Source organism: Gekko japonicus, unplaced genomic scaffold, assembly GCF_001447785.1.
Source record: "Gekko japonicus isolate JY-2015 unplaced genomic scaffold, Gekko_japonicus_V1.1 scaffold441, whole genome shotgun sequence".
In the NCBI taxonomy this organism is placed as follows: domain Eukaryota; kingdom Metazoa; phylum Chordata; class Lepidosauria; order Squamata; family Gekkonidae; genus Gekko; species Gekko japonicus.
Genome location: NW_015172017.1, coordinates 820,976 through 834,369, shown reverse-complemented (window position 1 = coordinate 834,369; position 13,394 = coordinate 820,976). Strand labels below are relative to the sequence as shown.

The 13,394-nt window shown below is 47.3% G+C and overlaps 3 protein-coding genes and 3 non-coding genes across 6 annotated transcripts; 3 read left to right on the top strand and 3 right to left on the bottom strand.

The window, feature by feature from the left end:
- Window positions 1–5,122: 5,122 nt before the first annotated feature.
- Window positions 5,123–5,448, top strand: LOC107118180 (histone H4). Its single transcript, XM_015420458.1, has one exon. It carries the CDS (start codon window positions 5,123–5,125, stop codon window positions 5,432–5,434), a length of 312 nt encoding a protein of 103 aa, XP_015275944.1. The 3' UTR covers window positions 5,435–5,448.
- A 1,475-nt stretch (window positions 5,449–6,923) lies between these two features.
- Window positions 6,924–6,996, bottom strand: TRNAF-GAA. The gene has a single exon. It is a non-coding gene; the product is annotated as a tRNA-Phe (tRNA).
- Window positions 6,997–7,459: 463 nt separating this feature from the next.
- On the top strand, window positions 7,460–7,841 carry LOC107118161 (histone H2B 1/2/3/4/6-like). The gene has a single exon (XM_015420436.1). The coding sequence runs from the start codon at window positions 7,460–7,462 to the stop codon at window positions 7,838–7,840; it is 381 nt and encodes a 126-aa protein (XP_015275922.1). The 3' UTR covers window position 7,841.
- Window positions 7,842–10,281: 2,440 nt separating this feature from the next.
- Window positions 10,282–10,353, top strand: TRNAD-GUC. Its single transcript has one exon. It is a non-coding gene; the product is annotated as a tRNA-Asp (tRNA).
- A 433-nt stretch (window positions 10,354–10,786) lies between these two features.
- On the bottom strand, window positions 10,787–10,859 carry TRNAK-CUU. Its single transcript has one exon. It is a non-coding gene; the product is annotated as a tRNA-Lys (tRNA).
- A 984-nt stretch (window positions 10,860–11,843) lies between these two features.
- LOC107118162 (histone H2B 1/2/3/4/6-like) lies at window positions 11,844–12,224 on the bottom strand. Its single transcript, XM_015420437.1, has one exon. It carries the CDS (start codon window positions 12,222–12,224, stop codon window positions 11,844–11,846), a length of 381 nt encoding a protein of 126 aa, XP_015275923.1.
- Between the last annotated feature and the right edge of the window lie 1,170 nt (window positions 12,225–13,394).

Here is a 13,394-nt window from a genome sequence, read left to right as displayed (position 1 = left end):
ATAATAGTGACCACTGAGGAAGGCCCTTAGGGGCCGAAACGCGTTTGGTCTTCAGTTGTAAAGTTTTTACCCATCATTTGTATGTATAGTGGACAAGCTTTTATAGTCTGATCTGAGACAAAGCAATTTTTAATCAGGAAAGTTTTAAGACATGTACACCTTAATAAATATTTCTACTTTTTTATATACATGGTTTAGCTTAGCCCTATTTGGTTCGTAGTCAAATGCAGGCAACACATCAGTCATCAGGAGGGCTAAAAATGCAAACCTCAACCTTTTGCCTCCACACACAATTCTATGGAACCTGCGGCGTCCCCTTCAGGAACTGCAAGGTTACAGAGCACCATCAGCACCTCTCTGGAGTTATCACTTATGGCCCTTGCACTGGCCATAAGATCAAGGAGTCTCTTGAGCTGAGAATGCAGTTGGCTCAACCGATGCTTTCTGGTGAAGTTGTATAAACGATTAAAGGTAAAAGGTAAAGGTTTCCCTTGCTCGAAAGCCAGTCGAATCCGACTCTAGGGCTGCGGTGCTCATCTCCGTTTCCAAGCCGAAGAGCCAGCGCTGTCCGAAGACGTTTCCGTGGTCATGTGGCCGGCATGACTAAACACCAAGATGCACGGAACGCTGTTACCTTCCCACCGAAGTGGTACCTATTGATCTCCTTGCAATTTCTGCTTTCGAACTGCTAGGTTGGCAGGAGCTGGAACTAGAGACGGGAGCTCACTCCGTCATGCGGCAACTTGGGTCTCGAACCGCTGAACTACAGACCTTCTACAGCCTGCAGTTAAGTGTCTTAACCACTTGAGCCACCTATTACACGTGTCAAAAAACCCCTGCTTCACAGGCACTATTTCTGAGCAGGCTTTAACAATCACAAGATGCAACTGGTGATTGTAGCAGTGTATGTATGCTGGTATAGGTTTTACCCAGTTTCTCTTGGATTTTTTTAACTCCACCTGACCTGCCAGACATAACATTAGCCCCATTATAACACTGTACCATGAGCTGCTCAGGAGTAAACCCGCAGCCCAAACTCGAAGCAGAAGATCAGAGACACACACACATTCTGCTGTTAAATGTGAACGTACAAGCAAGCCCCAAAAGCCGGCCTGCCCTCTTTTACAAATCTGACTACAACAGATACATTTTCGACACCGCTTGCATCACACCAGTCTCATCAGCTTTGACACAGAAGAAATGCACGTCACTGGTTTTGTAAGTGGAACCAATTTCTCCTCTAACCCTTGGTCCCAGGATAAGAGATTTGAATGTCTGGGGATGCCCAAGAAGCATTGGCAGGTATACTCTGAACAGTTGCTTTGAGTTCTGCACCCTTCTTTATGGTATAAAGATGTAAGTGGTATAAAGAAAAGAGGGCCGTGAACGGTCCACCAGGGCTCGCTTCCTCCTTTCCTGTTTTCTCACTGAGGGACCCCTGCCCCTCACTACCACGAAAAGACAGCTCATTCACAGCCAAGAACAGGCTAGTATCTGCAGTGCTTTTGATATAATACCTGTTTTTCATTGCCTACTCTGGCCCCAACACAGTATGAATCTGTTTTCCTAGTTCTGACCGAGTCTTCTGTTCTTCCAGCTAAGATGTTGCCATCGAGTGGGTTTTAGATGACTTGAAACTTGAAAGCCGCGGCTGGGAAGGATTTTCTGCGCCTCCATCAGGGAGGACAGGTTGGCCCTCTCCTCTGTTCCGCACTTGAAATGCAGCGATCGTTGGTGTCCTGGTCTCGTTATGAACCTCGCCATTTTCTGGCAAGAAAATATAGGAGTTGAACCGTTGTCAAATGAGAACCCAATATGCAAGCCAGAGTTATACATTAAACAAAAAAACATTTCACAGATTGAATACAGAAGAAGAGATTGGATTTATACCCCATCCTTCACTACCCAAAGGAGTCTCAGAGTGGTTTACAATCTCCTTTCCCTTCCCCTCCCCACAACAGACACCCTGTGAGGTAGGTGGGGCTGAGAGAGCTCTTTCGAGGACTGCTCTTGAGAGAATGACTCTGACAGAACTTGTAACTGGGCCAAGGTCACACCAGCAGCTGCATGTGGAGGAGTGGGAAATCAAACCTGATTCTCCCAGATTAGAGTCCGCGCTTCTACACCAAACTAGCTCTCCGAGGGAGAATCGGTGGGGGAAAAGCCCCCCCCCCCATTTGTATGCATACAATTGACCAATGAGCGATTTCTAGCATTCACCAGATTCAGAAAAACTGGAATGAAACCAAAATAAAGGCAAAAGATATGAAAATCCTCCTGAGACTCAGCCGGAAAAAAACCCACATATATACAACACACAGCAATCAGATTCACGGAGGGACATAACTTTCTTAGTCATGAACATTTGGCAGTGTATCTAGTGGTGGCTTTCCAGAGTCTCAGGTAGAGATCTTTCATATCACTTATGTGGGCAAGGACTGAACCTGGGAACTACTGTGTACAAAGCAGATACTCTACCAATGAGCCACAACTCCACCCGGAGGCACACGACTAAGCCCCACCAACAGTGTTGACTCTGTACTTGGAAATCCAACATGTAGGAAATCAAAGTACAGAGAGCAATCCGAATATTGAACGGATCTGAACCTTCTAACGGTTTTGCAGGGACAGCAACGTTTGTATCCCATTCAGCCCAAGACAGGGCACAGAGCGGAAGCCTCAGGTCTTAATCAAACATCTAATCCTGCAGCACTTCATTTCCTCCTCACGGTGGCATGCTGTTGGGGTTCTTTTTGAGTGGGATTCTTTTTGAGTAAGTCAGCAGAGTGTTAAGAGACTGAGTCCATGGTGTGTATTAAAATATAAAAGTTTACTATAAACCTAAAATGGGAAAAAGGTACACAGGATATAAAATAACAAAGGGCTAATATGTCTACATCCTTGCAGCTAAAAGGGAAAAACGGGAAGAGCCGGAATGGCATCTCCTTCTGTAGTCAGAACAAAGAACGGGAGGAGAAGCCAATATGCTAAATGCGTGACACCTTGGTTTCCAATCAGACTAGCAAATTAGCTCCAAAGTTCCCGGGCATTCTGTTGTCTAAACAGATTGGTTACAGACAAACATGTGACTTAACAAACATTTTTTTTTTAAATTAAATATAAAAAACAGTTAAAAATAGGAAAGCAAGTCCTGGTGTTTATGCAGGGCAAACAGGGAGGTGTCGATTTTATGTGCTGCTGAGGCTTCCAAGAGGGGCATCCATTTTTCTTGAAGATTGTCAGGAACGGGTTGATTTTCGGATCGTAGGATGCTAGTGGAAACTTTGTCCTGTAAAAAGAAGTCCCACAGTTTCAGGAACCAGTCACTCAATAGCAGCGTCTTCTTGGATTTCCAATGAAATGCAATAACATTCCTAGCGGCCCCAAGACACAATTCTATCAGCTCTTTCATAAGCCCATTGGGGGGTGACTTAACAAACATCATTAACCCTGTAAATACTGAAGTGTTTTGACTTGTAACACCCAACGCATGCCAGTAACAATCAATGTTCCCTCTAAGCGGTGGAGTCCTGTGAGCAAAAATCCTACTTCGTGAGCTACTGGCATTAAAGTTGCGAGCGAGCGAGCGATTTGGCTACCGCACACATTGGTTTGCTCTGGAGCCATCCTTCCTGAGCTATGACGAAAATGTGTGAGCTGGAGGCTAAAAAACTGTGAGCTAGCTCACACTAACTCAGCTTAGAGGGAGCACTGGTAACAATACTGACAACCTGAATAGACAAAAAGACTGTTCTTATCGCATGAGACTGCCAAAGCGAAGAACCCCAAAAGGCCTGAAAGATTAGAGAAGGTTAATTGTCTGAAGCCTCATCCTAAACATGTAACCCCCATCGTACAAAGACATTGGGTCGTACCTATCCCAGCCCCTCCCGTTGCAGAATCTGAGCTCAAACATACCTTGAGATAATCTGGTTTTTCAGAAATCTGGCTTCACACCTCCTGAGCCTCGTGCATTCATCCCATCAAGGCAGTGCCCGGAACACCAGGCCAAGTGGGGGGAACCCCCACGTCGTGATGGGGTCTTAGGGCCGTTCCCTCCGTCCGGACGGAGCATCCTGAAGCGGAAAGGAGGCGCTCTCCGGACTTGGGGGGGGGGCAAACATTTCCCACTCACCCCATTCAGGCCCCCGCCCCCCAAAAGAACCAGAGCCGGACAAAGTTCGAGTCCAGGGGAGCAACTTGAAGACCAACAAAGTTGGACTCAATGTATAAGCTTTGGTGTGCAGGCACGGCTGGGGTTGCACGTGTGCGAAGGGCTCGCCTGCTGCCCTCTTGCAGGCGGGCTGGGCGTAGGAAGGCGGCGGCTGGCCGGGTAGGGCAGCAGGCCGACGGCGCGGGCCAGAACTGCCTTGGTCCGCGGCAGGTCGCCACGGGCTTGGCCAGCAGCGACTGATGGGCGGCAGCTCCCAGCCCGTGTCGCCGTCGGAAGAGAGCGCTGTAACCCGAAACCAGTATTGATTCAAAGCGACCCCCCTCTTTACACAGAATGCCAGTAAGATCGGGTGGTGAAAATCGGTTCCCCGCTTCTCATTTTTCTTCGAAATGTCCCACCTTGGTTGATAAAGAGTTCTGGGCAGCTTGAAAGCCTGGGCAAGGATTTGTGTCGCCGGCCTTAATAAAAAGGGATTGCATGGATATTTTTTTCTTAAAAACCACTTGTGTGTTCATCTACTGGTAAGATCCTATTGGATTTGCACACTAAACCGAAATAGTCCCACAAAAAGCACCAATAAGGCCCCGTGGACAAAGTTTGAGACCAGTGGCACCTTTAAGACCAACAAAGGTTCATTCTGGGTATAAGCTGCCTGTATCTGAAGAAGTGCACGCACGCGAACCAATATTGTGCATTGCTTCCGACCTACACTGGCTTCCCGCCTGAATCGCTCTGTAGACAAAAGGGCGTGGCCTCCGAATGCTCATTGGCTCATTTGAAAATAAGCAGTTGTAAGTGATTGGATAGTATGCCTTTTGCCCGCCAAATTTGTCTGACGTAAAGGAGCCCGAGTCCTTCTGCGGTTTTCCTTCTGGTCCGACTACTTTCTATTTAAAGGGAAAGCACCGCGATGGTTGTATAGTAGCTTCGCTTTTCGGTAGTGAAATCATGTCTGGCCGTGGCAAAGGCGGGAAGGGCTTGGGGAAAGGAGGCGCCAAGAGGCACCGCAAAGTGCTCCGCGATAACATCCAAGGGATCACCAAGCCTGCGATTCGCCGTCTTGCTCGGCGCGGAGGAGTGAAGCGCATTTCTGGCCTCATCTACGAGGAGACCCGCGGGGTGCTGAAGGTCTTCCTGGAGAACGTGATCCGCGACGCTGTGACTTACACCGAGCACGCCAAGAGGAAGACGGTGACTGCCATGGACGTGGTCTACGCCCTCAAGCGCCAGGGCCGCACTCTCTACGGCTTCGGGGGCTAAGAGGCGCTTTACAATTTAACCCACACCAAAGGTCCTTTTCAGGACCACCCACTTTTTCGCTAAAAAGGCTGATTACTTCGCATTCTTGCTTTTACAGTGCGGCAAATTGTGAAATAGAATTGTGTTGCTGATTGTAATTCTTTTTCGCCAACCGACCCCAAAGGTCCTTTTCGGGACCGCCCACCTTTTCGCTAAAATTGCTGTTCTTTGCTGGGAAAAGTTGCCCTGACCTGTGTAGCCCGGTCTCGGCTGCTAAGGAGGGTCGGCCCGGCTTCCTGCTTGGGTGGGAGACCCAAAGAAAGTCCAGAGGAAGGTAGTGGTAAACCGTCTCTGAATGTCTCTTTTTGAAAACCTTATAGAGGAACCGTAAATCGGCTGCGGCTTGGTAGCGGTTCCCACCATAGCCGCTTTTCTTGCTTTTTCTGTGATTAAATTTGGTCTGGTCAGCGTCAAGGTTAAATGAAAATAGTATAGTACAGTAATATTCATGCCAAGGCTTCCAAACGAGTTTGTGATTTTAGTCCAACCTGCCTAGGTGTTCCGCGGGCGGCCCTTTAGAGACCATTTGACAGCGGCGGCGGCCATTTGAGGAAGGAAGGCGGCCATAACTTTTTTAAGCGCCCCTAACCAGAGCTGGGGGAGCCAGAATGACCTCGGACATCACACGCCCCTAAGAAGAGCTGGGGGAGCCGGAATGACCTCGGCAATATTGCCTTTGGGCAATCATGGATTCTCTATTGGCAATTATGTACTCCATTATCCCCTATGGGCAAGCGTCCATTATTCCCTATGGGCAGTCATGGATTCTCTATTGGTAATTATGTACTGCACTATCCCCTATGGGCAAGCGTCCTCTCCATTATTCCCTATGGGCAGTCATGGATTCTCTATTGGTAATTATGTACTGCACTATCCCCTATGGGCAAGCGTCCTCTCCATTATTCCCTATGGGCAGTCATGGATTCTCTATTGGCAATAATGGATTCTCTATTGGTAATTATGTACTGCACTATCCCCTCTGGGCAAGCCTACTCTCCATTATTCTCTATGGGCACTCATGTATCCCCTATGGGCAATCGCTGTCCTTAGTTTTCGTACGTCCCTTAAAAGGTGGCCGCCTGGTTCAAACTTTGTCCAGCCTTTTTCAGTAATTGAAGGATTTTTCCCTTTAGACGTGTTGAAAGATAACAATTGGTTGCTTAAATGTGAATACATTTACTTGAGAATGAGCCCCCGAAGTTTATTCCTACGGGTGTACTCCCAAATTTCTTTGTATAGAATATGCCTTAATATATAAAAGGGCTTCACCAACCCAAAATGTTCGCAAAGGGGCTGATAAATTCCGAGGATCATTCACATGCTCTGTTCCCTTTCTCCTTTCCACTTATTTTCTCGCTCGCTTTTGGAATAGGACAGGAGGTGAGTGAATATGGGAACAGTATCAAGGAGTATCAAGGCATAAATTACACAGTGGGAATAAAAACGAAACTGCCGAAACCCGGGATCGAACCAGGGACCTTTAGATCTTCAGTCTAACGCTCTCCCAACTGAGCTATTTCGGCTTCTGATACACTATTTTCTCCTTGAGAACTTGTGCTGCGCTGTTAAAATTCAGGACCGAAGAATTAATTTCAAATGAACAGCAAACCTATGTTAAATACTTCCTTTCAGAATCAGTCAGTTATGACTGCACTTCTTCAATTTACTTTAAGAAAAAACGAGAAAAGAAATAAAACGCATAAGGCAAACGGGGTTGAAAATATCACAAAGACTTTCGAATGGCAAAGGATTAACAGCCCTGCTGCGGCATCTTGCCATGCGTGGCTTACCTACCCAATGAAAACTACCCGCGGAAACGCTTTTCATTGGACGAGCTTCTCTTCCAATAGCAGAAATCCGAACGTCTCTTTATCCAATAGAAATATAACAATTCGAATGCTCCTATTTACATATAAGCGTCCTATAAAGAGGCGCACCAAACACTGGTGAGTACTCTCGATCGGTGGTGATTCAGAAGTGTTAGCCATGCCCGAGCCGGCCAAGTCCGCGCCCGTCCCCAAGAAGGGCTCCAAGAAGGCGATCACCAAGACGCAGAAGAAGGGGGACAAGAAGCGGAAGAAGAGCCGCAAGGAGAGCTACTCCATCTACGTGTACAAGGTGCTGAAGCAGGTCCACCCGGACACCGGCATCTCCTCCAAGGCCATGAGCATCATGAACTCCTTCGTCAACGACATCTTCGAGCGCATCGCCGGCGAGGCCTCCCGCCTGGCCCACTACAACAAGCGCTCCACCATCACCTCCCGCGAGATCCAGACGGCCGTGCGCCTCCTCCTGCCCGGGGAGCTGGCCAAGCACGCCGTCTCCGAGGGCACCAAGGCCGTCACCAAGTACACCAGCTCCAAGTAACGCCGCCCCGGCCTCCCCCCGAGAATACCCAAAGGCTCTTTTAAGAGCCACCCACTTTCTCCGCAAAAGAGCTTTGAACGCTTGTGCAAAGGTTGATACAGGTTCTGAAGAACTAAGAACAAAAACCCCAAAAAGATAAAACTTTCAAAGTAGCTTAGCTATATATTTTTTAAAAAAGACTTATTCTTCTATAAGAGCATGCTGGCATGCTTTAAACTTCAGCAAAGGGATACAGAGTTGTAAGTACTTAGTAAGATGATCAGTCGCATTTTTTTTTTTTTTGGAGAAGTAAATAGAAATTTGTGTTGCAATTTTTCAATGCAGGGCTTGACGTGTTTGGGGTGGGGGATACATGGGAATACAATTCCTGAAGACAAATGAAAATGCTAATGTTCAGAAATGAGTTAAGTGGGAACATTTCAGTCTCACAGAACTTCCTGTTGCTTATGCAAGAGTAATTCTTGGACAAAAAGTAAAAGGGACCTTCTGCAGTGAAACTGCTGAATTAATCAAGATCTTTGATACTGTCTCAAGATGGTTTAAAGGTCCCTTGGTTTCCTCCAGGGTTATAGGTTTTAACTAGTTAATGAAGCTACTATAGTTGCTGTTATGAATGGTCTCTATACTATTCCTGATTACACTTCCATTTTTTTTTCATGATCATATCAATCATTTCCTGCACTTTTATGGTCCCTGAAAAATTGACGCGTGGAAATGCCATCAAGTCACACCTTATTTATGGAGAGACACCCCCACTCCCCATAGGGTTTTTAAAGCAAAGGGTGATCAGGAGAGGTCTGCCATTGCCTGCCTCCACGCAGCAACTCTGGTGTTCCGTGGTGGTCTCCCCATCCAAGGACTAACCAGGGCCAAACCTGCTTAAACGTCTGAATAGATCTGGCCAGCCTAGACAATCCAAGTCAGGCCCTGAGAGTTTAGGCTATAATTAAAATAAATACATAAATAAAATCATTACTTATTAAAGTGTTTGTTTTAACAAAAGCACGTACACTTTAACATTCTCCAGAATTCTTCCTCGGTCCGGAATCACTGTGGAAGTGTGTAGCCCCAGCCAGAATTTGCTCACACTATCTCAGCTTAGAGGGAACACTGGTGCACAGTACTCCAAATGAGGCCAAACCATAGATCTACACAGGGGCATTACAATACTGGCCGTTTGGATTCTCAGCCCCTCTCCTAATTATTATTATTATTATTTAGGCATTTTTACCCCGCCCTCCCCGTGAGCAGGCTCAGGGCGGCTTACAAGGGGCATAAGCCCATACACAAAACCAGATAAAACAGTAAAATCATTCATAATCATACCAATAACAATAACAAAGTGCTTTCTGTAAACATGAGGGTCTTGAGTGGTTTTGATGGCATCCTTAGTCTTCCCCATTGGGTGACACTGTCCAGCAGATAGATCAATAATCCCTGGCTGCAGGCAGAGAGGGAAAGGGCTTCTCCGAGGTCAAGCAGATATGCCTACAGAAGCCCTAACAGGGGCAGGCAATGCAATGGTACCTCCAGTTTGTGAGACCCCCTAAGATAAGTAGCCTGCGGCCCAGACAGCCTTATCTTGTAGAGGACACCTGTAACATGGGCAGGAGAGAGACCAGGAAACCGGGTCAGCCTGACCCACTGCCATCCTATGGGGTGCGGGCAGGAAGAAAGGGATAAGATGGGCAGCCTGGTTTAAGTGCCTCTGACACCTCTTCACTCATAACTTCCACGGAAGTCTACAGCTGCCAACCTCTAGGTAGTGTCTGGAGATCTCCCGGAATCACAACTGGTTTCCAGATTATAGAGATCATCAGTTCCCTTGGGGGAAATGAGGAAGCGCATGGGAAGCATTTCAGAACCCAGCTCTTTTCCTGGACCCTGTGGGTGAATCTGAAAAGAGCCTTTGGGGGCGGTCCAGGGCGACTCTCCCGTCGGGTTTCACTTCTTCTTCGGCGCGGAGGCAGCCAGGATTTATAGGGCGTCTCCCTGGCCACTGGCTCCCCTTGGTGCGTCCGCGCGCCTGCCGGCTGTCCGGCAAACCTGGCTCCTCGCCTCGCCTCTTCGTGTTTCTCCAGCGCCGCCAAGTGGCCAATTCCTTCCTTCCCGCTCCACCGAATCGCCCCGTGCGGGGGTGGGGGGTGGAATTGCAAATCAGCCGCTAGGAATGTATATTTTAATAATCAAAGAACAATCCGAAATGGTTAATCAACGTCTTAAAAGACGCCTGTTATGTTTCCTGCTGTGCTTTCGCTGTTTCAGATAATACCATGTTTTCCAAAGAGGGATTAATAGGAACATTAAAAGGAAGGAGACGGCAGGCCTCCCTCTTGAAGAATTTAAAATTCGCGCGCTGAAAGGTGGTTGGTTTTCAGAGTGACTCAACTTCGGCTTTGGGAGCTGTAGAAAAACATTTGTTTTTAGTTCGATAGTCGTCTTCCTCGTTAGTATAGTGGTAAGTATCCCCGCCTGTCACGCGGGAGACCGGGGTTCGATTCCCCGACGGGGAGATAAAGTCTATTTTTCTGCAAAACAATACACATTTTGTTCAGAATATACACAATTAATACGCCTTCTTGCAGCATTTATTCGAAATTATGGCTAATGTAAAAAAACTGCTGCGGGTTTTTTCTTTTTCTTTTTAAAGCTCATCTGCATGCGATGATGAAAAATTTATGTCCAGGTAAAAGGTCTAAAACTAGAGATCAATCAACAAGAGAATTAAAAAGGAAGTAAAGAGAAGGATGCTCATCGGATAATGGGACTTGTCACTCTGCATGTTTGATAACCTCAGTCGCTAGAAGACACAGCTTAAAACCACTTTTCTTACGGAACGCCTAATTTGTTTATCTTTGAATGCCGCACTATTAATCCAAAAGTCAGTAAAAAAAGTCTCAGTGTCCGAGTATTGTAGTTTTTATTTATGCAGGGAAGAAAAAGTCGCGCCCAACGTGGGGCTCGAACCCACGACCCTGAGATTAAGAGTCTCATGCTCTACCGACTGAGCTAGCCGGGCTGTTGAATTTAAATGCGCTCTGAGACCTTCTATCTTAAATTAGTTCGCCTTGGGACTTCAAAACATTAAATTTCAGTTTTAGATTTGAAATATAGACTCACATATTCTAAGTCACGGATGCAATATTTTTACCATGTTGCTTAAATTGCAAGGGTGAAGGTTTCACCGGAACAATTAATCCTTGTTCTGGGTTAACAATAGAAAGTTCCTTATAACTACTTTCCTTTTTCTCAACCCACTGAACCCTTTATTCCGAACACGTTAATTTACCCTGTTCGTACTGTTTAAATTAACGCCGAAAACCTTCCGAAGAGCTGAACTTTCGAGAATATGAGTGACATAACGCCCCCCTTTCTGAGCAGAGGGAAGCCTCCAAAGAGGCACACACTTTGAAGAATGGGAATCCGCTTTAGCCAATCAAAGGAGTCCTTTTCAAAACCGGCCACTATGCAGCCAATGAGATTTGAGCCTCGAAGCATTTTTAAAACAGCGAGTTTCCCTCCAGTTTTCAAGGCGGGAGCGGGAAACCAAACTCTGTAGGCTTATTCTGAAAGATTTTAAGAACGGACAAAACCTCCAACATTTCTGTATGGGTGACACTATTTAAGTCTTCTGACCAAAGGTTTTAGCATACATTCTATTTCCTCACTGAATATGTTTAGCAGGGAAAAAAATGGGTCACTAACCCTTACTCTGCAAATGATCCAAGTTTATTAAATTGTGTTTCTGTTGCACATAATATATTCACGTTAGAGGCTAAGACCGTCGTTTTGACCACGGTCAGTTTCCCAGTTTAATACCTTTCTAAACAACAAAACCAAAAGAGCCCTTAAATATCTAAATACACCTAGATCATGTGCAGAAGGAAACTTTTCCAGTGTAACGCTTACTTGGAAGCACAGACCAGCGGTCAGCTCTTTTGCGGAGAAAGTGGGTGGCTCTTAAAAGAGCCTTTGGGTTTTTCTGAAACTGCCTAAAGACGAGTTATTTAGAGCTGGTGTACTTGGTGACGGCCTTGGTGCCCTCGGAGACGGCGTGCTTGGCCAGCTCCCCGGGCAGCAGGAGGCGCACGGCCGTCTGGATCTCGCGGGAGGTGATGGTGGAGCGCTTGTTGTAGTGGGCCAGGCGGGAGGCCTCTGCAGCGATGCGCTCGAAGATGTCATTGACGAAGGAATTCATGATGCTCATGGCCTTGGAGGAGATGCCGGTGTCCGGGTGGACCTGCTTCAGCACCTTGTACACGTAGATGGAGTAGCTCTCCTTGCGGCTCTTCTTCCGCTTCTTGTCCCCCTTCTTCTGCGTCTTGGTGATCGCCTTTTTGGAGCCCTTCTTCGGGGCCGGCGCGGACTTGGCTGGCTCAGGCATCCTCAGAACAGACCTTCTCCGTAGCAACCCAAGGAAAAGAATACAAGCCGCGCTTGCCGAGCTGGTATTTATAGGCAGGCTATGGAAATGAAGGCTCCGAAACCCCCTACTTTGATTGGCTGTCTGTTCGATCACGTCACTACTTGGAAATATGCAAATGACTGGAATTCAAACCTTGCAGTTTTATTGGAGCGCACACACTTTATCACACCGTCCCGGGAAAGCGTCCTACGATTGGCTACTAGCGATCATGTGAAGAACTCGTTCCAATTAACCCTCAAGTGACCAGAGACAAACAAACAAGCCAACCCGAATGGCATCCTCGCCGCTTGCTTACTAAATCTAGCCCGATTCTTGATTTGCAGGAGGAGGGAATTTATCAGTAAAGAACTCCGCGTGGAATTGTGTTTTTTTTTTTGGAGGGGGGGGGGGACGACACCCCAAAAAATCCCAGCAAAGTGTTTACAATGGTCCCATTCTTAATATTTTCCAAGGAGTCTACTGAGTGGTCGCGCTGATCCAGTTCCGGCCAGGCTCAGTACAGCAAGGTAAACGTAAAGGTTCCCTTGCTCGAAAGCCAGTCGAGTCCGACTCTAGGGTTGCGGTGCTCATCTCCGTTTCCAAGCCGAAGAGCCAGCGCTGTCCGAAGACGTTTCCGTGGTCATGTGGCCGGCATGACTAAACACCAAGGCGCACGGAGCGCTGTTACAGTACAGCAAACAATCGCGAATTTAGCCTCGTCTAGAAATATCATATCCCTTCGAAAGCGTCTGTCTTCTCCGCCAGCTCGGACGGGCCACGTGGGACTAACCCCCCCCCCCTGGGAACCAGAAGCTGCCGCCCTAGCCGCTTCAACTCCTGCGGGGAGTCCCTCGGAACTCCCCGAGACTTGCTTTCCAAGCGGCCGCGCATACGATCCCACTGCACGCTTCTCCTGGCAAGGAAACCAACAAATCAGGGATCCCGAAGCGGATGTGAGCGGGATGGAAGCGAAACAGGGCGTGGGCTTTCTTCGCTCTCGTTTTTTGGGAACATCCGGTCGCTTAAAGGTCTTCTCCTTTTTTCCTTCCGGGTCTGTATTATTATTAATTTTTAAAAAAGTTATCAGATCGGGAGGTGAAAAGATCGTTTGCATCTAGAAGATCGGCCGGAGTTATTCTCGCCTCCCCC

What these genes read in the sequence shown, in the direction of transcription:
- LOC107118180 (XM_015420458.1), top strand. Translation starts at nt 5,123, where the DNA reads ATGTCTGGCCGTGGCAAAGGCGGGAAGGGCTTGGGGAAAGGAGGCGCC.
- LOC107118161 (XM_015420436.1), top strand. Translation starts at nt 7,460, where the DNA reads ATGCCCGAGCCGGCCAAGTCCGCGCCCGTCCCCAAGAAGGGCTCCAAG.
- LOC107118162 (XM_015420437.1), bottom strand. Translation starts at nt 12,224, where the DNA reads ATGCCTGAGCCAGCCAAGTCCGCGCCGGCCCCGAAGAAGGGCTCCAAA.